This window comes from Cololabis saira, chromosome 1 (assembly GCF_033807715.1).
Source record: "Cololabis saira isolate AMF1-May2022 chromosome 1, fColSai1.1, whole genome shotgun sequence".
NCBI classification, from domain to species: Eukaryota; Metazoa; Chordata; class Actinopteri; order Beloniformes; family Belonidae; genus Cololabis; species Cololabis saira.
Window position 1 is genome coordinate 1093922 of NC_084587.1, and position 20508 is coordinate 1114429.

The 20508-nt window shown below is 44.9% G+C and overlaps 2 protein-coding genes across 2 annotated transcripts; both read left to right on the forward strand.

Moving 5' to 3' along the window:
- The first annotated feature begins 4264 nt into the window (after nt 1-4264).
- Nucleotides 4265-16249, forward strand: scrn2 (secernin 2). Its single transcript, XM_061728883.1, has 9 exons — nt 4265-4358; nt 7941-8103; nt 10033-10214; nt 11551-11750; nt 12585-12800; nt 12882-13047; nt 14252-14432; nt 15690-15846; nt 15985-16249. Exons 2-8 carry the CDS (start codon nt 7942-7944, stop codon nt 15840-15842), a joined length of 1260 nt encoding a protein of 419 aa, XP_061584867.1. The 5' UTR covers nt 4265-4358; nt 7941; the 3' UTR covers nt 15843-15846; nt 15985-16249.
- LOC133449419 (uncharacterized) lies at nt 16012-16717 on the forward strand. The gene is made up of 2 exons (XM_061728567.1): nt 16012-16179; nt 16367-16717. The coding sequence occupies exons 1-2, from the start codon at nt 16012-16014 to the stop codon at nt 16715-16717; spliced, it is 519 nt and encodes a 172-aa protein (XP_061584551.1).
- Nucleotides 16718-20508: the final 3791 nt, after the last annotated feature.

Here is a 20508-nt window from a genome sequence, read left to right on the forward strand (position 1 = left end):
CGGTGCAGGAAAGACTGTGGTGAAGCAGCTGCTGCTGTCACTGCCGAATACACGACGCTGCAGACACCACGCTGCAGACGCATGATAAACATTTATTTAGTCTCAGGTCTGGTCCCTTCCGCCTCTTAAAATCACACCAATACCCGGAGGGAAAGAGATCAGCTGTGACCTCAGAGGAGCCATCGATGCCCACATCTCTCCAGTGTTAGCGTCGCTCCATTGGCTACCTGTAAAATTCAGAATTCAATAAAAAATTGTATTACTTGCATATAAAGCCTAAAACGGCTTAGCTACGCAGTATTTACAAGACCAGGGGCCTCATTTAAAATGGACTGCGTAGGAGTCATACTAAAAGTGCACGTACGCTCAAAAGCCGAAAATGCCGGGCGCAAAAAAAAATCCGGATCAATAAAACCATGTGCACGCAGATTTGCACGCAACGTTCCTTTATTAATCACAGTCCAGCTGGAAGGCTGCGTAGCTGAATCCCCGCCCTGTACACGCCCATAAATGCATATGGATGAGCCTACTGAGCATGCGCAGTGGCTTCCTGCAGCCTGTTTGTGCGTCAGAATGAATTAGAAGCTAGAAGTAGCAGCCACCGTGACACTGACTTTCACGGAGACAGAGATGTTGTAGATGATGTGGAGGACAGGAAAACCACATTATTTGGTGGTCACAGTAAAAGTTAGAATAAGTATATAAATAGTATACAATAAAATAAAGCGAGTGAGTGGCAGCACGCCGTTGCTGCGCTAAACGCTGTGAGTTCCCCGGCGCAACAGGGGGGACATGTCCCCCCGTCTTTTCAAAATCATGTTTTTTTTTCCCCTTACTTTTTACAGTTTAAAAACTAACGGTAGGCTCAGCCTTAAATTGCAAATTATCAAGACACTGTATGAAAGCGATACGAGAACGGCCCGGCAGCCCCGCTCCCCCTCCTCCCCCCCCCCCCCCCCCCCCCGTCTCCCCTCAGAGCTGCTCAGGGCGGGTTTATGGTTCTGCGTCACCGACGCAGAGCCTACGGCGTAGGTGCGCGTCGCCGCGTACCCTACGCCGTAGGCTCTGCGTCGTTTTAACGCGGGACCATAATTTAGGCACCATATACAAGCAGCACCTAAAGGTTTCACGCGCGCGCAAAACTCATATATATGAAAAAAAATCTGAGTCCCTTTAGGGGCTCCGCGGGGCTCCCTAAACACAGCCCCTCATTTGTTCTGTCCTAAAGCGGTGCAGAGGAGGCTGCAGCTCCAGCAGCACCAGAGTCCTGACTGACAGCTTCACACACAGAGGGACACGATCAGCGCTATTTTATTATTTTATTATTTTAAGCCTGACATATGTTGTGATATGTGATGACATTATTAAGAGTATGATATGAATCTGGCTTCATTTCACCACCTCACAGCCTGCGTCGCCAGTTCCCCGTGTCTTAAGTGAATTCTTACGGGAGGGTCAGGGTTGCCGTAAAGATAAGCAGATTTTTCGGTTAGTTTTTTCTTTTTAGATCCGAGGATTTGCGTAGAAGGTGGCTTCCGCAACTTTCAGGCGCTTTTTCTGCGCAAGCAAGCTTTATAGATGAGGCCCCTGATAGTGCCTTATGTTCCTGGCAGAGCTCTTCGCTCCCAGGGTGCAGGTTTACTCGTAGTTCCTAGAGTATCTAAATGTAGATTTGGAGGGCGGGCGTTCTGCTATCAGGCACCATTACTATGGAACCAACTTCCAATCTGGGTTAAGGAGGCTGACACCACCTCCACCTTTAAAACTAAACTTAAAACCTTTCTGTTTAGTAAAGCCTAAAAGGCTAAAAGGCATAAAAGGCTAGCAATATTTCAGTTGATTTGTAATGAATCCAGAATGGATGACATTTTTGCATTACAGAAAATAAACGACTTTATCACGATATTCTAATTTTCTGAGAAAGTCCTGTATAATGAAAAGAGAAAATGTACAACATGAGGTTTTAAAGTGCCGGATATGAGTCTGTGCAAAGTTGACCTAGGATGTGCGTTAACATAACGCACAAGGTCAGGATTGGAGTCTTTACGTTAATGTAACGTAGAGTGGGATGGGGGGGAGTCCGTGGTAGAAACCATTTAAATTAACTTTGATTCATCATTCTATAAAGAGAAACATTAGTAACAAATTGGAAATGTTAACTTAGAGACAAACAACTACGCTAGTCCACGTTTCAACTACGCTAGTCCTCGTTTCAACTACGCTAGTCCTGGTTTCAAGTAAACTAGTCCTCGTTTCAACTAAACTAGTCCTTGTTTCAACTACGCTAGTCCTCTTTTCAGATTGTTTGGTATTAACACTTGAAATGAAGATGTTTAGACTGTTTAGATTTGATGCGAATGAAAGTACAGTAACATTAATCATTATTTAATTCAGCCTAGCTAAAACAGCTAGCTGTGACTGAGATAAGATGTGCGGTTTTAGGTCTGGCAGAACTTGTTTTGGATGTTGTTTCAGTTGTGACATCAGAAACGATGATGTTTGGACAGATTTGATCAGAATGAATGCAAGGTAACATTCGTTAGCATCTTAGGTTAGCATAAGCTAAGCCAGTGAAGCTAAAATAGCTAACATGTGGAACTAAACTAAGGTCCAGCCCGGTTATTTCCACCCATTTGTCCATTAACCAGGTTTGGTCGGCCTGCAGTCGCCAGTGAGACTTGTCCAGTTCTTCTAATACAGTCTAAAGCAGGGATCAGCAACCCGCGGGTCTTTAGCGCCGCCCTAGTGGCTCCTGGAGATTTTTAAAAAATGTTGACCTTTTTTTTCTCCATTTTTTCTTCTTTTTTTCTCTTTCTTTCTCTTTTTTTCTTCCTTTTTCCTTTCCTTTTTAATCTCGACATTTCAACTTTTTTCTCGACATTTCGACTTTTTTCTCAACATTTCGCCATTTGCCTTCATTCTAATACAAGACTTTTCATTTTTTGTGGCTCCAGACATATTTGTTTCTTGTGTTTTTGGTCCAATATGGCTCTTTCAACACTTTGGGTTGCCGACCGCTGGTCTAAAGTTACGCTGCACCCTCTTCTTGGAAAATCCTCCAATCTGAACTGAAATTTCACTTTCGCTCTTTTCTAAAGACGGACAGCGGGAATCCTTTCGGCAGTGACTGTGTTTTTAATCATTACTGAAGTTGTTGTTCTTTTTCCTACAAGTTACTGATTACTGACTACTGCACTTTATTTGCTAAAACAGTTTGCACTCTCATTTTAATGTTTATTTAGTGACAGCTGTTATTTGTGTGTGTTATTTGTGGACGTGTTGCTGCTGCTCTGGTTAAATAAAGGTGAAATAATATATGAAATAAATGTCTAAAGTGCACATTAGGAATGGGTGATATTTTACCGTTCACGATAAACCGTCAAAAAAATTCCCCACGGTAAGAATTTGTATCTCACGGTAAAAATGATAAATTCCCGTTTATGATGTTTTTGTGTAAAACTGATTTATGATTCTGCGTTAAATCCATGCACAATGTACGTGAAGGAAGGAAGGAAGGAAGGAAGGAAGGAAGGAAGGAAGGAAGGAAGAATGAAAGAAAGAAAGAAAGAAAGAAAGAAAGAAAGAAAGAAAGAAAGAAAGAAAGAAAGAAAGAAAGAAAGAAAGAAAGAAAGAAAGAAAGAAAGAAAGAAAGAAAGAAAGAAAGAAAGAAAGATTTGTGTAACAAACATGGCGGATCTGAGTCGTTACAGTTTTACTCATTTAATTGGTTTAGTTGGTGTAGTTTAGTATTTAGTATATTTTACAGCAGTGATTTGGCTCCAAAGACTGAATGTGGTGATAGATTTATAGTTACAAAGATGGAGTTGAATTGGTATTTTTTTTATCATCGTCATTTTTATCGTTATCGGGATAAATGCCAGAAATTATCGTGATAAATGTTTTTGTCCATATCACCCATCCTTAGTGCACAGAGATTTCTTTAAGATGTTGAACAGTTGACATTTTAAATGTCATAAATAACATTTCTGGGATTTGTAATTATTCATTTGAACTTTTTTGAACTTTTATACATGATTTTAAACTCAGGTTCATGCAGCTGAATTTTACAGCTTTTATTTCACAGTAAAATATCTTTTGTGCTGGTTTTGGGTGAAGGTTCCAGGACTGCCGAGGAGCCGCTGAGCATTACGTTCGTGGGTTCAGGTGTTGGTGAGACGTGAGCTCAGCTCAGAGTTTGTGGTCAGACAGAGACGAGACCTTTAAATACAGACCTCTCTGGGACGCCTCGGTCACGTGACCCAGACCTCTCTGGGATGTCTGGGTCACGTGACAAACCTGCGCTTCTTCCTTACCGGCCTCTGCCGCTCCGTCCGCCGCGCCGCGCACACACCGAGCAGGTAATAACGGCTCCCGGAGGGGGCGGTTTAGACCCTGCAGAGACCCGCAGAGACCCGTAGACCCCGAACCCGCCCCGAAACCCCGATAATAACGGCTAAAAAACGCGTTAAAACCGACGCGGTGCAGCGGAGCGGCGGCCGCTGCCGCGTCTCTGCCGCACGCGACCAGGACCGCGTGCGGCAGAGACGCGGCAGGGGGCGCCGCACGCGGTTTCCGGGTTCAAACTCCTCCTAAATTTACTTTAGGAGTCGGAACCGGCTCAGTTCTGGGCGGAACCGGCCCGAACCTCCCCGGAGCAAAGTGGCGGCCCGGATTTGAGCAGATTAAAACCCGCAGATCTGCCTCCTTAATCCCGCCTGGGTTTAGGGTTAGAGACGCTGCGCAGGCGCAGGCGCGGCCCCGCGAGGCTCGTGCACGACCCAGGGGGGTCCAGGGGGGGCAGGGTTCTGGTCCTGGTCCAAACAGGGCCGGATCTGCGGTTTAAAAGGGCCCTAATGTGCAGGATCCTGTTTAATCCTTAGAAAGTTCAGTGTGAAGTGATTTTAAAACCGTCTGAGCGGTTTTACTTTGACAACCTGCAGTTCCTCTTTAATTCAGAATTAAAATTTAATCCGATTTAAAATGAGTAAAGATTACCATGTAAACACCTAATTCTGAAGGAAAATGGCCATTCCGAATTAAACTTAATTAAGATAAAATAAGATAATCCTTTATTTCTCCCTCAATGGGGAAACTCACTTTGTTTAGTAGCAGTAACTCAGGGCCGGTTCTAGAACATGATGACTACGGTGCATCTCAGATCAGAGGGGGTGCACATGCCTGGCACCTTATTCAACACTAAATGATGCATTTTTCCATAATTTCAAGCGGAATGATACTAGCAAAACAAGAATATTTAAAGTGTATTTCAAGTGCTTTATTGCAGCAATATTGCTGCAGAACAAAGAAAATGCTACATTTAGTCTGGGCTACCTCACCCATCAGACAATCTAGCAACAGATGTTTCTTACCCTGAAGATAAAACATAGACATTCAAACTAATTTTATCTATACAGCTTAAAACCATCACTAAACATGACAGTCATCTCAAGTGGAATGATACCAGTCAAACAATAATATTTAAAGTGTCTTTCAAGTGCATTTTTGCAGCAATATCGCTGCAGAACAAAGAAAATGCTACATTTAGTCTGGACTACCTCGCCAATCAGACAATCTAGCAACAGAAAATAAAACATAGAAAAATAAATAACAAAAATAAATATAACCTGTGTGGTCCAGTCAATCTGGTAGAAACCGCCATACCACAGCAAAAGGTGCAGGTTTTATGGGACTGGAGACAGTCCCATAAAAGAGCAGCATCTTGCTGGTGCAGGAAACTGCGCGCTGGACGCAGATGAGTGACGTACACTTTGTCGCGCATTTGTCTTTTTTTTTTTTCATCTTTTCAACTGAGCATGCAAACACATAAACTGAGGGTGCAATGCTGATGCACCCTCGTAGAACCGGGCCTGAGTACACTTAACACACACATGCAGGGGAGGGGTAGAAAAAAAAAGTTAAAAATATATATAATTAGAAATATAAACAGTATATACAGTATATTGCAATGGAAGTAAAAGTAGTGCGAAAGAGAAAAACAGTGCAAAAAAAGCAGGTAGAATGTTTGTGAGGTAACAGACAGACATTGCACATTTTGTTCTTGTTATTGCACGTGTTATTGTCCGTTAACTACTGAGATCAGCCTGGTTGTGGAGTCTGATGGAAGGACCTGCGATGCCCAAGTAATTCCGATTTTAAATCAGAATAGAATAATTCCAGATCATGTATCCACTCATTCCTCTTTAAATTAATTCCGGTCTTTCTTTCTGCTCGTTCCCTCCCCCGTCTGTCTCCATGATCTTATATTCCACTGGGCTGGTTTTCCAAACAAAGTTTCAAGATGCAGCAGCAGTAAACGCTGGTCAAGAGCAGAGACCATTTATTTACTAAATAGAAATCATTAAAACAACAGATGGAAACAGGAAACATCAACATGGTGATCTTTTCAAAGTTGTAAGTTAGTTTTTCTTCCGGTAGACGTAAAATCAGAATAAACCAGCCACTTACTTTGCAATTAAGTTTAATTCTGAATGGCCATTTTCATTCAGAATTAGGTGTTTACATGGTAATTTTTACTCATTTTAAATTGGATTTAATTTTAATTCTGAATTAAAGAGGAATTAAAGTTCCCATGTAAACGCACTGGTGGTTATTGAAAGGTGCATTGTTACAGCATATGATTGTGGTCATTATTATTATTATTATTATTATTATTATTATTATTATTATTAATAATATTATTATTATTATCATTATTATTATTATTATTATTATTATTATTGTACAGTGATAGATTACATAACAAGGAGGATTTGTGAATCTACAGTAGAAACTCAGGTTAAGTTTGCAAAATGCACAACTAGCCGAGGCTAGCTGAGCTAGCAGCGGCTTGATGCCGTTTAGGAACCAATAAAAGTCAAGTAAAAACGAGTGAAAAGCAACAATATAAATCATTTCTATCAGGAGTTCTGACCTCATAAACTCACAGGGTTTAAGACGTTTAAACTTGTCACTTAATGAGAGAAAATGTACAAATGATTGAAAAGATTCTGACCTTCTGTCACGTTTTTAAGTGAAAACTCCGACATAAACTGTTTAAGCTCTTATAAATGTTTATAAACGCTTGTAAATGCTTATAAACACTTAAAACGCTAATAAACGCTTATAAACTCTTATAAACGCTAATAAATGCTTATAAACGCTTGTAAATGCTTAAAACGCTAATAAATGCTTATAAACACTTAAAACGCTAATAAACGCTTATAAACACTTATAAACTCTTATAAACGCTTATAAAGACCTAAAACGCTTATAAACCTTTATAAACATTTATAAATGCTTGTAAACGCTTAAAACGCTTATAAACTCTTAAAACGCTAATAAACGCTTATAGACGCTTATAAACTCTTATAAACGCTCATAAAGACCTAAAACGCTTTTAAACCTTTATAAACACTTATAAACATTTATAAATGCTTATAAACGCTTAAAACGCTTATAAACACTTAAAACCGCCAATTAACACTTAAAACGCTTGTAAACGCTTATAAATGCTTATAATATTATATGTATTGAATTGTTTTATTTTTTTTAATGAAATAAAGAATAAATTAATGAAAATGAATGAATGAACGGGCGGGGGAGAGATGTGTCTGTCAAGACTCCTCTCCCTGGCCCGTTGCTGCTTCCACCTGCCTGCAGTCCTCCCCCCCGGTCATCCCGTTGCTGCTTCCACCTGCCTGCTGTGTGTTGCTGACGTCCCCGACCCCCCAGTCTGGCCTTCGGCAGGAGGGTCCCCCCTTATGATGGGCGCAGGCAGGTGGAAGCGGCAGCGGGATCACCCCGCGACGCGCCGCCGGGCGCCATGACTGACGTGTGTGTCGTCCAATCAGAAAGCAGCTGGTCCGAGGGGACGTCCGGGGGGGACAGGTTTACTTGTAAAGACTAATAAACGCTTATAAACACATTTGTGTCCCCTGCAGGATGGCGGAGCCGCCCTCGTCATGTGACTGCTTCGTGTCCCTCCCCCCCGGTTCCCGTGACGACCACGTGATCTTCGGGAAGAACTCGGACCGGCCCCGGGACGAGGTCCAGGAGGTGGCGTTTTACCCGGCGGCTTCTTACCCGGCCGGGTCCCTGCTGGAGGTGAGACTAGGTCTGGGGGGCGGGGGGGTCAGAGATCAGGGGGGGGGGTTAAAGTCCAGGTCCCTGCTGGAGGTGAGACTACGTCTGGGGTCGGGGGGGTCTGAGATCAGGGGGGGGGGGTTGGAGTCCAGGGACCGAGTCCCTGCTGGAGGTAAGACTAGGTCTGGGGTTGGGGGGGGTTAGAGTCCAGGGGGCCGAGTCCTGCTGGAGGTAAGACCCCCCTGGGCGGGTCTGGATCAGGGGGGGGGGTTAGAGTCCAGGGACCGAGTCCCGTCTCCCTGTCAAACATTTACGGAGGATTAGTGATGTGATTAGTGGTTAACGAGGGAGAATCTTTTACAAGAAGGAGTTTTAGTTTCAGGTTTTTAACATATTTTAACTGGTCAGAGATGGAACTCTATTCCTTTTAGTTACTCTTAGTTAATTTGACCTACTTTTAGTTACTTTGAGTTTCTCTTAGTTAATTTTAGTTATCTTTAGTTTCTCTTAGTTACTTTTACTTACTTTTAGGTTTATCAAATCAAATCAACTACTTTCAGTTACTCTTAGTTACTTTAGTTACTCCTACTTAATCTGACCTACTCTTAGTTACTCTTAGTTACTTTTTGTTATTTTTAATTACTCTTAGTTACTCTTAATTTGACCTACTTTTAGTTACTCTTAGTAACTTTTAGTTACTCTTAGTTAATTTGACCTACTTTTAGTTACTCTTAGTTACTTTTAGTTAATTTGACCTACTTTTAGTTACTCTTAGTAACTTTTAGTTACTCTTAGTTAATTTGACCTACTTTTAGTTACTCTTAGTTACTTTTAGTTATTCTTAGTTACTTTTAGTTACTTTTAGTTGATTTGAGCTACTTTTACTTACTTTTAAGTTTATCAAATCAAATCAAATCATTATTTCTAGAGCACCTTTACATAAAACAAATATACAAACATAAAACGTATTAATGCCCAGCCCCCCCTCACCACACACACACACACACACACACACACACACACACACACACACACACACACACACACACACAACACACACAGACACACACACACACACACACACACACAGACACACACACACACACACACACACACACACACACACACACACACACACACACACACACAGACACACACACACACACACACACACAACACACACAGACACACACAGACACACACACACACACACACACACACACACACACACACACACACACACACAGACACACACACAACACACACACACACACACAACACACACAGACACATACGTAACACACACAGACACATACGCAACACACACAGACACACACACACACACACACACACACACACACACACACACACACACACACACACACACACAGACACACACACAACACACACACACACACACACAACACACACAGACACATACGTAACACACACAGACACATACGCAACACACACAGACACACACACACACACACACACACACACACACACAACACACACAGACACATACGTAACACACACAGACACATACGCAACACACAGACACAAACGCAACACACACAGACACATACACAGACACATACGCAACACACAGACACATACGCAACACACAGACACATACACACACAGACACAAACGCAACACACACAGACACATACACAGACACATACGCAACACACACAGACACATACGCAACACACACAGACACATACGCACCAGCAGCTTTAATCTGATCTCTTTTGTGTTTTTGTCATATTTAACTCTTCTGGCGGTACCGGTACCGCCAGGACCAGCCCCAGCGGCCGGTACCGGTACCGGCACCGCCGGTCCCGGTACCGGCACCGCCGGTCCCACCCTGAGTTCTGACCCGGTTCCACCCTGAGTTCTGACCCGGTCCCACCCTGAGTTCTGACCCGGTTCCTCTCTCCCCAGTGCACCTACATCACGATCCCGCAGGTCCAGCGGACCCGGGCCGTGGTTCTGAGTAAACCGGCCTGGATGTGGGGGGCGGAGATGGGGGCGAACGAGGACGGGGTCTGTGTCGGGAACGAGGCCGTCTGGACCCGGGAACCCGTGGACCCGGGAGAGGCCCTGCTGGGCATGGACCTGGTCCGGTGAGTGGTTCTGGTTCTGGTTCTGCTGGGCATGGACCTGGTCCGGTGAGCAGCCCGGGAACCGACTTTTACCTACTTTTAGTTACTCTTAGTTACCTTTAGTTACTCTAAGTTACTTTTAGTTAGTCTTAGTTAACGTCCCGGTTTTTCCGCAGGCTGGGCCTTAGTTAATTTGACCTATTTTTAGTTACTCTTAGTTACTTTTTGTTACTTTTAATTACTCTTTGTTACTTTTAGTTATTCTTACTTCATTTGACCTATTTTAATTACTCTTAGTTACTTTGTTACTTAATTAATTTGACCTACTTTTAGTTACTCTTAGTTAATTTTACCTACTTCTAGTTACTTAGTTACCTTTGGTTACTCTAAGTTACTTTTAGTTACTCTCAGTTGACGGCCCGGTTCGGCCCCTAAACATAGACATACCGTAGACGCCTCATGACATCCTGGAACGTAATCCAGCGTCTCCGCCATCTTGGGTGGGTCTCCTCACTCCAGGCTAGCATCCAGGCTAGCATCCAGGCTAGCACCCAGGCTAGCACCCAGGCTATTACCCAGGCTAGCATCCAGGCTAGTATCCAGGCTAGCATCCAGGCTAGCACCCAGGCTAGCATCCAGGCTAGCACCCAGGCTAGCATCCAGGCTAGTATCCAGACTAGCACCCAGGCTAGCATCCGGGCTAGCATCCAGGCTAGCACCCAGGCTAGCATCCAGAAGAGCATCCGGGCTAGCAGCGCCAGAGACAACTGGAGTCACAGAAGAGCGAGCAACTACGCCCGTATTTCGTACAGCTTACGGTTGCAATAACCGGCGCGGTATTGAAACAAGATTGCCTGGGATTTACCTTTCACAAGTAAGATTGAACAATACTTTAGGCTATTTTACCATTTATAATGTTATATCACCGTAACTAATGTTACGTATGTGTAATGTCAAGAAAAATGTTGAAATTTTGAGAAAAAAGTTGAAATGTCAAAAAAAAAATGTCAAAATTTTGAGAAAAAAAGAGATGACGAAAAAAAAGTTGAAATGTCAAGAATAATGTTGAAGTACAATTTCAAGAAAAAATTTGAAATGTTGAGAAAAAAGTTGAAATACCGGAGTCACCGGAGAGCGAGCAACTACGCTCGTATTTTGTACAGCTACACTGGAATTACTGGGACCCAATGCACTGGGGCCGCATTGGAGACCCATCCAAGATGGCGGCCGCATTGGAGACACATCCAAGATGGCGGCCGCGTCAGGCTATGAGGCGTCTACGTATATGCCCCTGGTTCTGGTCTGGTTCTGTCCCTAACGACCCGGTTCTGCCCCTAACCGACCCGTTTCCCCGCAGGCTGGGCCTGGAGCGCGGCGATACCGCCCGCGCGGCGCTGACCCACATCACGGACCTGCTGGACCAGCACGGCCAGGGCGGGCCCTGCAGGGAGGACCCGGAACCGTTCAGCTACCACAACACCTTCCTGCTGGTGGACCGGCAGGAGGCCTGGGTTCTGGAGACGGCCGGCCGGTTCTGGGTGGCCCAGAAGTTCTCAGGTAAGGACTGGGGTCACCGTGGAAACCTGTAACCCTTCATGACCCGCCAGAGAACAAGTCTAGCATAGACCAACTAAGCTAGTCCTCGTTTCAACTACGCTAGTCCTCGTTTCAACTACGCTAGTCCTCGTTTCAACTACGCTAGTCCTCGTTTCAACTACGCTAGTCCTCGTTTCAACTACGCTAGTCCTCGTTTCAACTACGCTAGTCCTCGTTTCAACTACGCTAGTCCTTGTTTCAACTACGCTAGTCCTTGTTTCAACTACGCTAGTCCTAGTTTCTTGTGCTGGCCCCCTTTTCTCTTTTGTGCATGTTTGCAGGCCGGAGCTTCAGGAGCTGCGTGCTGGCCTGCGCCCCACACCCCCGGTCATCCCGTTGTTGCTTCCACCTGCCTGCGGCCGCCCCCCCCCCCCCCCCTTCCCTGGTCATCCCGCTGCTGCTTCCACCTGCCTGCGGTCCCCCACCCCCCTATGTTCATCCCGTTGCTGCTTCCACCTGCCTGCGCCCCCCCCCCCCCCCTCCCTGGTCATCCCGCTGCTGCTTCCACCTGCCTGCGGTCCCCCACCCCCCTCTGCTCGCCCTGCTGCTGCTTCCACCTGCCTGCTGTGTGCTGCTGACGTCCCCTACCCCCAAGTCTGGCCTTTGGCAGACTAGAGACTAGAGACAACTTTTGTTGTATTAGATACTATACAAGTAAAATTGAATTGAATTGAATTACGCTAATCCTTGTTTCAACTGAGCTAGCCCGAGTTTCAACTCAGCTAGTCCGGGTTTCAAATACGGGGTTGTCGTGGAAACCTCGATCTGCCGGCACTGACCATCTTGTCCTTCCAGAGGGCGTGAAGAACATCTCCAACCAGCTGACGATCGGCAGCGACATCACGGCGGAGCACCCGGAGCTGCGCAGTGCCGCGCGGGCCCAGGGCTGGTGGGACGGCGGCGGCAACTTCAGCTTCTCAAAGGTGTTTGCTCCCGAGAACCCGCCGGCCCGGATGGAGCTAGCCAAGCAGCGCTACAAGGGCGGCACGGAGCTGATCCAGCGCCACAGCGGTAAACTACCCAGAATCCCTCAGGGCTGCTAGAGGGGGCTAGAGATGCACCGATCACCGATCTCTGGTTGTGTCTCCGTAGGCGCGGTGACGGCCGAGGTCATGATGTCCATCCTCAGGGACAAGCCCAGCGGGATCTGCATGGACTCGGGCGGGTTCTGCACCACCGGCAGCATGGTGTCGGTTCTGCCCCGAGACCCGGCGCTGCCCTGCATCCACTTCTTCACCGGCACCCCCGACCCGTCCAGGTGGGGCCACTTAGTTACTCTTAGTTACTTTGAGTTACTCTTAGTTACTCTTAGTTACTGAGTTACTCGTAATTACTTTGAGTTACTCTTAGTTACTTTGAGTTACACTTAGTTACTCTTAGTTACTTTGAGTACTCTTAGTTACTCGTAGTTACTTTGAGTACTCTTAGTTACTTTGAGTTACTCTTATTTACTCTTAGTTACTTTGAGTTACTCTTAGTTACTTTGAGTTACTCTTAGTTACTCTTAGTTACTCTTAGTTACTCTTAGTTACTTTGAGTTACTCTTAGTTACTCTTAGTTACTCTTAGTTACTTTGAGTTACTCTTAGTTACTCTTAGTTACTTTGAGTTACTCTTAGTTACTTTGAGTTACTCTTAGCTAGTTTCTAACACGTTAAAGTTGTGAAGTCTGTCCTGTCATCCTGGTCGCTGCACTAACGAGGGGGGAATCGTTACTGGAGACGTTTTTAACTTGAATTTAATGTTTTTACAAAGTTCATCTGAATATGGAATAAATCCTTCCCACACTGGCCACGGTTACGTGATGTTTTTAGTTAGTGCCACGGTTACGTGATGTTTTTTAGTTAGTGCCACGGTTACGTGATGTTTTTTAGTTAGTGCCACGGTTACGTGATGTTTTTTAGTTAGTGCCACGGTTACGTGATGTTTTTTAGTTAGTGCCACATCTCAGGCCAATCATTTATCAATATATCAAAACCTGCGTCTCCATCGGGAATAGTGTGCTATGACTTTTGGGGGTGAAATTCCCATTTTTCCCAAAGTTATTCCTTAAAAAAAGGCCAAAAAACTATGGAGGTAAATTTGTGTCTTAATTATTCAATCAAAAAAATATATTCTACTCTTAGTTACTTTGAGTTACTCTTAGTTACTCTTAGTTACTTTGAGTTACTCTTAGTTACTCTTAGTTACTTTGAGTTACTCTTAGTTACTTTGAGTTATTCTTAGTTACTACAAGTTACTACGAGTTACTACGAGTTACTACGAGTTACTCTTAGTTACTTTGAATTACTCTTAGTTACCTTTAGTTGCTCTTAGTTACTTTGAGTTACTCTTAGTTACCTTTAGTTACTCTTAGTTACTTTTAGTCCCCCCTGACCCGGTTCTGACCCGGTTCTGACCCGGTTCTGACCCTGTTCTGACCCGGTTCTGACCCGGTTCTGACCCGGTTCTCCTCCCCCCCAGGTCCATCTTCAAGCCCTTCATCTTCTCGGACCGGCCCGCCCCGGTGCTGCAGGTGTTGTCGCCCCGGTTCGGCCCGGAGGACCCGGCCCGGATCCAGCCCCGGTTCCAGACCCGGGTGGACCGAAGACATGAGCTGTACAAGGCCCACCAGGAGGCGCTGGTCGCCATGGCAACCAAACCGGTACTTTACCGTGTCCGTGAACTTCACCCAGAGCTGCTCTCAGCCAATGTCCTTGATGTTATCAGGCGGCTCGGTCAGTTCTGAAACAGGTCCACAGATGTTCCTGAGAGGGGAGGGCTAGTGGGGGCAGAGCCACTAGTTTACATTCCACCAGGGAGATTGTGACCAGCGCGATCGGCCAAAACCGCCCTGTCAAGGCCAGATTATAGAATCAACAATTGTATTAAAGAACAGACAGACTCAGTAATTTTCCGTCTGCCTTCAGTCTCTGGTTCATCAATGGCGACTCCAATCAGACGAATTTCTGATCAATTCCGGCCAAGCCGAGCTTCCAACTTCTCCAAGGTCTTATCCATCTTACCAATGAGCTCAAAGACGCCGCCAGCCTGCGATTCTGTTCAAGAATCACATCCAGTTTACGGCTTTGCTCCCCCAGCGTTAAAGTCTGAGTGTTGATCACCTTGCTTGATCCTTCAGCCACGTCCAGCAGCTCTGAAAGAGCCAGAACAGCTGTCGACGACTTACGCGTTTGTCGGTAGACCAGGAAACCCCCTCCTCCTATCATGAGGACGATCAAGAGAAATCCTGCTATCATAAATCCAATTATGAAGCATCTTCAACGTCCTCGACAGACAGAATCACCAAACACAACTGTTTCCAATGTTTCCAGGAATCCATAGTGTATCTGGCAAAAAATGTCCCATCGGGGCAGGAGGGCTCCCTTACCCCCTGACTTCTTGTCGCAAAAATGTGGTCAATTGTGCTGAGAGACCAGTTAATCAATTCCATGATTGTAGAGTTTCGGAGGAGTGAAAAGGAGAGACTCTGAAGACGAGACAAACAAAAGCAGTAGCAGGGCAGATAGAGAAGGGAGAGGAGCAGAAAAACGTCCGCCTTCGTCGAGAAAAGGCGGAACAATCACAAAAAAAAACCTGGAACAATCACTACCGTCCCATAAGAACCTGGTAGTTTTTAACACCTGAGGGTCTGACTAATACCTGGAACAATCACTACCAAAAATGAATCACACACACACTCGCTTTAGCTATAATATTTATGAATACATTTATTAGCCAGGCCCTGGCCGTCTACCAGGTCCTGGTTTTTTGTAATAAATAAAGTATTTCTGTGGTTTTAAAGGAGGAGGCCCTGGCCGTCTACCAGGTCCTAGATTTTTGTCAGATAAATTAATAAAGTATTTGTGTGGTTTTAAAGGAGGAGGCCCTGGTTAATGTATTTCTGTGTCCCCCCCCCTAGGAGGAGACCCTGGCCGTCTACCAGGTCCTGCGGGACCTGGAGTCCCAGTGTCTCAGCGAGATCTCGGCCATGTTGAGGGGCGACGTCCCCGGGGACGAGCTGGGCGAGCTGTTCCTGGACTGTGTGGACACGGAGATCAAGTTCTACCAGTGAGGAGGTGAGTCCGCCGGGGGGGTCGGGGGGGGGTCCTCGTTCTTCCTCGTTCTTCCTGGTTCTTCCTTATTCTCCTAATTTTCCTCATTCTTCCTCATTCTTCCTCGTTCTCATTCTTCCTCGCCGTGCCTCTCTGTTGCAGCGCCCCCTGCTGGAGGCCGAGGCGCCCATGGAGCGGCAGGAGAAGCAGAAGAAGAAGTTCCAGGGACCGCCCTCGCCGTTCCTGGCTCCGCCCACCTCGTTCCTGGCTCCGCCGCCTCAGCATTACCCCCGACCCGGGTTCGGCCCCTGGACGGCGAGACCCGGAGCAGCGTCTGCACCCGCTAGAGTTCCCGCAGTAGGGGCGTGGCCAGCCTCCTAGGGGCGTGACCCCGCCTCTTGGGGGCGTGTCATTGCCTCCTAGGGGCGTGGCCCGCCAGTTGGATGAGTCGTTTGATGGCGACATGTAGAGAGAACAATAAAGAGTGTTTTAGTTCCGCCTGTCGCTGTCTTCACTTCTGAGTACCGGGTTCCGGGTCCACCAGAGTACCGGGTCCACCAGAGTTCCGGGTCCACCAGAGTTCCGGGTCCACCAGAGTACCGGGTCCACCAGAGTTCCGGGTCCACCAGAGTACCGGGTCCACCAGAGTACCGGGTCCACCAGAGTACCGGGTCCACCAGAGTACCGGGTCCACCAGAGTACTGGGTACCGGGTTCCGGGTCCACCAGAGTTCTGGGTACCGGGTTCCGGGTCCACCAGAGTTCCGGGTCCACCAGAGTACCGGGTCCACCAGAGTTCCGGGTCCACCAGAGTACTGGGTACCGGGTTCCGGGTCCACCAGTTCTGCTTCAAAGGCGATTATTCACAAAAACAGCTGCAAGATTGTCCTCGCTGATCGAGGTGACGGAGCGTTGAAATATCCTCCTTTTCCTCATTCTCCTCGTTTTGATTCTCCTCGTTCTCAATTCAATTCAATTCAATTTTATTTGTATAGCGTCTAATACAACATAGTTGTCTCCAGGATTTTTCCAGAACCAGAACATGAACATAAACCCTGAGCAGTTATTACATAAACAATGGCAGGTAAAAACTCCCCTAGTGGGAGAAAAACCTTAAGCCAAACAGTGGCAAGAAAAACTCCCCTTTAGGAGGAAGAAACCTGGACCTGGATCATAAGGGGGGACCCTCCTGCCGAAGGCCAGACTGGGGGGTCGAAGAACGCAGCTCCCGAGGCTCTGGCCTGCAAACACGCACAAAAGAGAAAAAAGGGGGGCCGGCACAAGAAACTACAGGAACGATGGACAAAAATGATAGCTATGAGATATTTATAATAAATAAAAATGGAAATGGAGAAGAGAGGAAGGGAAGAGGAGAGGAGAAGAAGGGTGAGAGGCACCGCCCAGCGGATCATGTCGGTGCCCCCTGCAGCATAAGCCTATAGCAGCATATCTACCACCAAGCTATATTTGAGACTAGCAGAACGCCCGCCCTCCAAATCTACATCAGAATCAGAATCAGCTTTATTGGTTTCCAGGTTCCAACATTGTCCAACAAGGAATTTGACTCCGGTAATTTCGCTCTTTGGTAGTAAAATAAACAATAAAACAAATGTGGAATTTCTATGATACAGAATAAACAGAATAAACATTTAAGGTGCAGCAGTTTGAGGTAGAGAAAGAAAAGAAAAGGGACAGTTCTGTATAAAAATTAAAAATAAAATAAAGATAAAAATAAAAATAACCTATTTACAATTTTACAAGACAATTATACAAAAAAAATACAAAAAGATTATACAAATTATACAAAGAAATACAAAGTGAGAGGTGCAGCTGAGTGAGGCAGACATGGTTGTCAAGAAGGTGCTGGATGGTTTTTGCACGTGTTCGGTTACTCTGAGACTCTATTAGTTATGGGAGTTCATCAGAGCAACCGCTTGGGGAAAGAAACTGTCCCTGTGTCTCGAAGTTCTGGCGCACAGAGCTCTGTAGCGCCGTCCAGAGGGGAGGAGTTGGAACAGGCAGTGTCCCGGGTGTGAGGGGTCTGGTCCTGGTCCTGGTCCTGGTCCTGGTCCTGGTCCTGGTCCTGGTCCTGGTCCTCGACCGGTACAGGTCCTGGATAGATGAGAGGTTAGTCCCAACTATCCTCTCTGCAGACCTGATGGTCCGTTGCAGTCTGTTCTGTCTAGTTTGGTGGCTGATCCAAACCAGACAGTGATGGAAGAGCAGAGAACAGACTGGATTATGGCAGAGTAAAAGGTCATCAGCAGCTGCTGTGGCAGGTTAAACTTCCTGAGCTGCCGCAGGAAGTACAACCTTTGCTGAGCCTTCTTCCTGACGGAGTTGATGTGGGTGGTCCACTTCAGATCCACTTCAGGTCCCGGGAGATGGTGGATCCCAGGAACCTGAAGGAGTCTGCGGTGGAGAGTATACATTTAGATACTCTAGGAACTACGAGTAAACCTGCACTCTGAGAACGGAGAGCTCTGCCAGGAACATAAGGCACTATCAGGTCTTGCAAATAATGCGGAGCTAAGCCATTTTGGGCTTTATACGCAAGTAATAAAATTTTAAATTGAATTCTGAATTTTACAGGTAGCCAATGGAGCGACGCTAACACTGGAGAGACGTGGTCTCTCCTGCTAATTCCTGTCAGTACTCGTGCTGCTGCATTCTGGATCAGCTGGAGCCTATTCAGCAAATTACTTGGACATCCTGCTAACAACACATTACAGTAATCCAGTCTAAAAGATACAAACGCATGAACTAGTTTTTCTGCATCCCTCTGCGAGAGGATTTTCCTAATTTTTGCAATATTACGGAGATGGAAAAACGCTATTTTACAAACCTGATTAACATATGGTTTAAACGACAAATCCTGATGGAAAACAACACCAAGGTTTCTCACAGTTGCACTGGAAGCCATCGCAACACCATCTAATCCCTTCCTAAGATGCTCTGGACCAAGAATGATAACCTCTGTTTTATCTGAATTTAGAAGCAAGAAATTTCTGGACATCCAGTCCTTGCTGTCCCTAAGACATGCCTTCTCGTTCTTCCTCATTCTCCTCGTTCTTCCTCATTCTCTTCGTTCTTCCTCATTCTCCTCATTCTTCCTAATTCTCCTCGTTCTTCCTCATTCTCTTCGTTCTTCCTCATTCTCCTCATTCTTCCTAATTCTCCTCGTTCTTCCTCATTCTCCTCGTTCTTCCTCATTCTCCTCATTCTTCCTAATTCTCCTCGTTCTTCCTCATTCTCCTCGTTCTTCTTCATTCTCCTCGTTCTTCTTCATTCTCCTCGTTCTTCTTCTTCAAACTGTTTCCATTATTCAACTTAAAGCAAAGCAGCTGCTGCTTTTCAGGAGCTTCATCAGCCCACATTCAATTCAATTTTTCAATTCAATTTTATTTATATAGCGTCTAATACAACAGTTGTCTCTAGACGCTTTCCAGAACCAGAACATGAACATAAACATAAACCCCCGAGCAGTTATTACATAAACAATGGCAGGTAAAAACCCCCATAGTGGGAGAAAAACCTTAAACCAAACATGTAGGCAGCCGTTGTCATGGGAACTGTTCAAAAGACGTTAGAAAGTTCCAGAACAATCATATACACACACACATATATGTATATATATATATATATATATATATATATATATATATATATATATATATATATATATATATATATATATATATATATATATATATATATATATATACACAATACTACACTATGTACTTTATATAAATAATTGTCATGGTTTTATGCAGCTCACATTATGTAAAATGTTATTTATTTACACTTTTATTTCTTTGTGTTTATTTCTATGTTTCTTCATAGAAATAAATATAGAAACCAAATTGTTTAAATACATTTTTAAAAATATGATTATAAATGATTAAATGTCACTGTTCAGATAATAAATAAATATTTAGACAATTGCAAAAATATAAAATCTTGTTTTTTCAGCTTTGCTACTTCAAACTGGTCTAAAAGGAAAATATGAGGATAAAAAACTATATTCGTACGTTCTGTACCGGTGGAGAAGGGTACGGATGGGAGGACTGTGCATGTACCTGGCTAGTCATGGCTAGTCTAGTGTGCCTGAGGTTTAAATCTCTGCTTCACAGTCAAATATTAAGATGTTTGAATTAAAGTTGCTGCAAATGAAGATAATTTATTTCCGACCAAATACCGTTTTGATGCTGATCTAACAGCTCTGTCGCCCTCTAGTGGCCACGAGGCTCCTGCGCATGTGTAGAGTCTAAATAAACATTAAAGGACTTTACGGAGGAACAAAAAGGCAGGTTGGATTGTTTTAATATTGCTGATTATGGTTTACAGTTTAAGATTAAGATTCCCAGAATATTCTATTTTTTTGAGATAGGATATTTGAGTTTTCTTAAGCTGTAAGCCATGATCAGCAATATTAAAATAATAAAAGGTTTGTAATATTTCAGTTGATTTGTAATGAATCCAGAATGGATGACATTTTTGTTTTTTTAATTGCATTACAGAAAATAAAGAACTTTATCACAATATTCTAATGTTCTGAGACAGTCCTGTAAACTTGTTACCACACTTTTAATCAGACAGAGGACTGTAGGAGCTTCATAAAGAACTACAGCTCCCATGATGCCCCGCGGCTTCCCCGGGTTCTTCACGTGATCCAGCCCGTCAC

Bases quoted from the DNA above. Each gene is read 5' to 3' on its own strand.
- scrn2 (XM_061728883.1), top strand. From the start codon at position 7,942: ATGGCGGAGCCGCCCTCGTCATGTGACTGCTTCGTGTCCCTCCCCCCC. The intron at 11,751-12,584 runs GTAAGGACTGGG...TTGTCCTTCCAG, and splicing joins GGTGGCCCAGAAGTTCTCAG to AGGGCGTGAAGAACATCTCC. The intron at 14,433-15,689 runs GTACTTTACCGT...CCCCCCCCCTAG, and splicing joins TCGCCATGGCAACCAAACCG to GAGGAGACCCTGGCCGTCTA.
- LOC133449419 (XM_061728567.1), top strand. From the start codon at position 16,012: ATGGAGCGGCAGGAGAAGCAGAAGAAGAAGTTCCAGGGACCGCCCTCG. The intron at 16,180-16,366 runs GTAGGGGCGTGG...CGGGTCCACCAG, and splicing joins CACCCGCTAGAGTTCCCGCA to AGTACCGGGTCCACCAGAGT.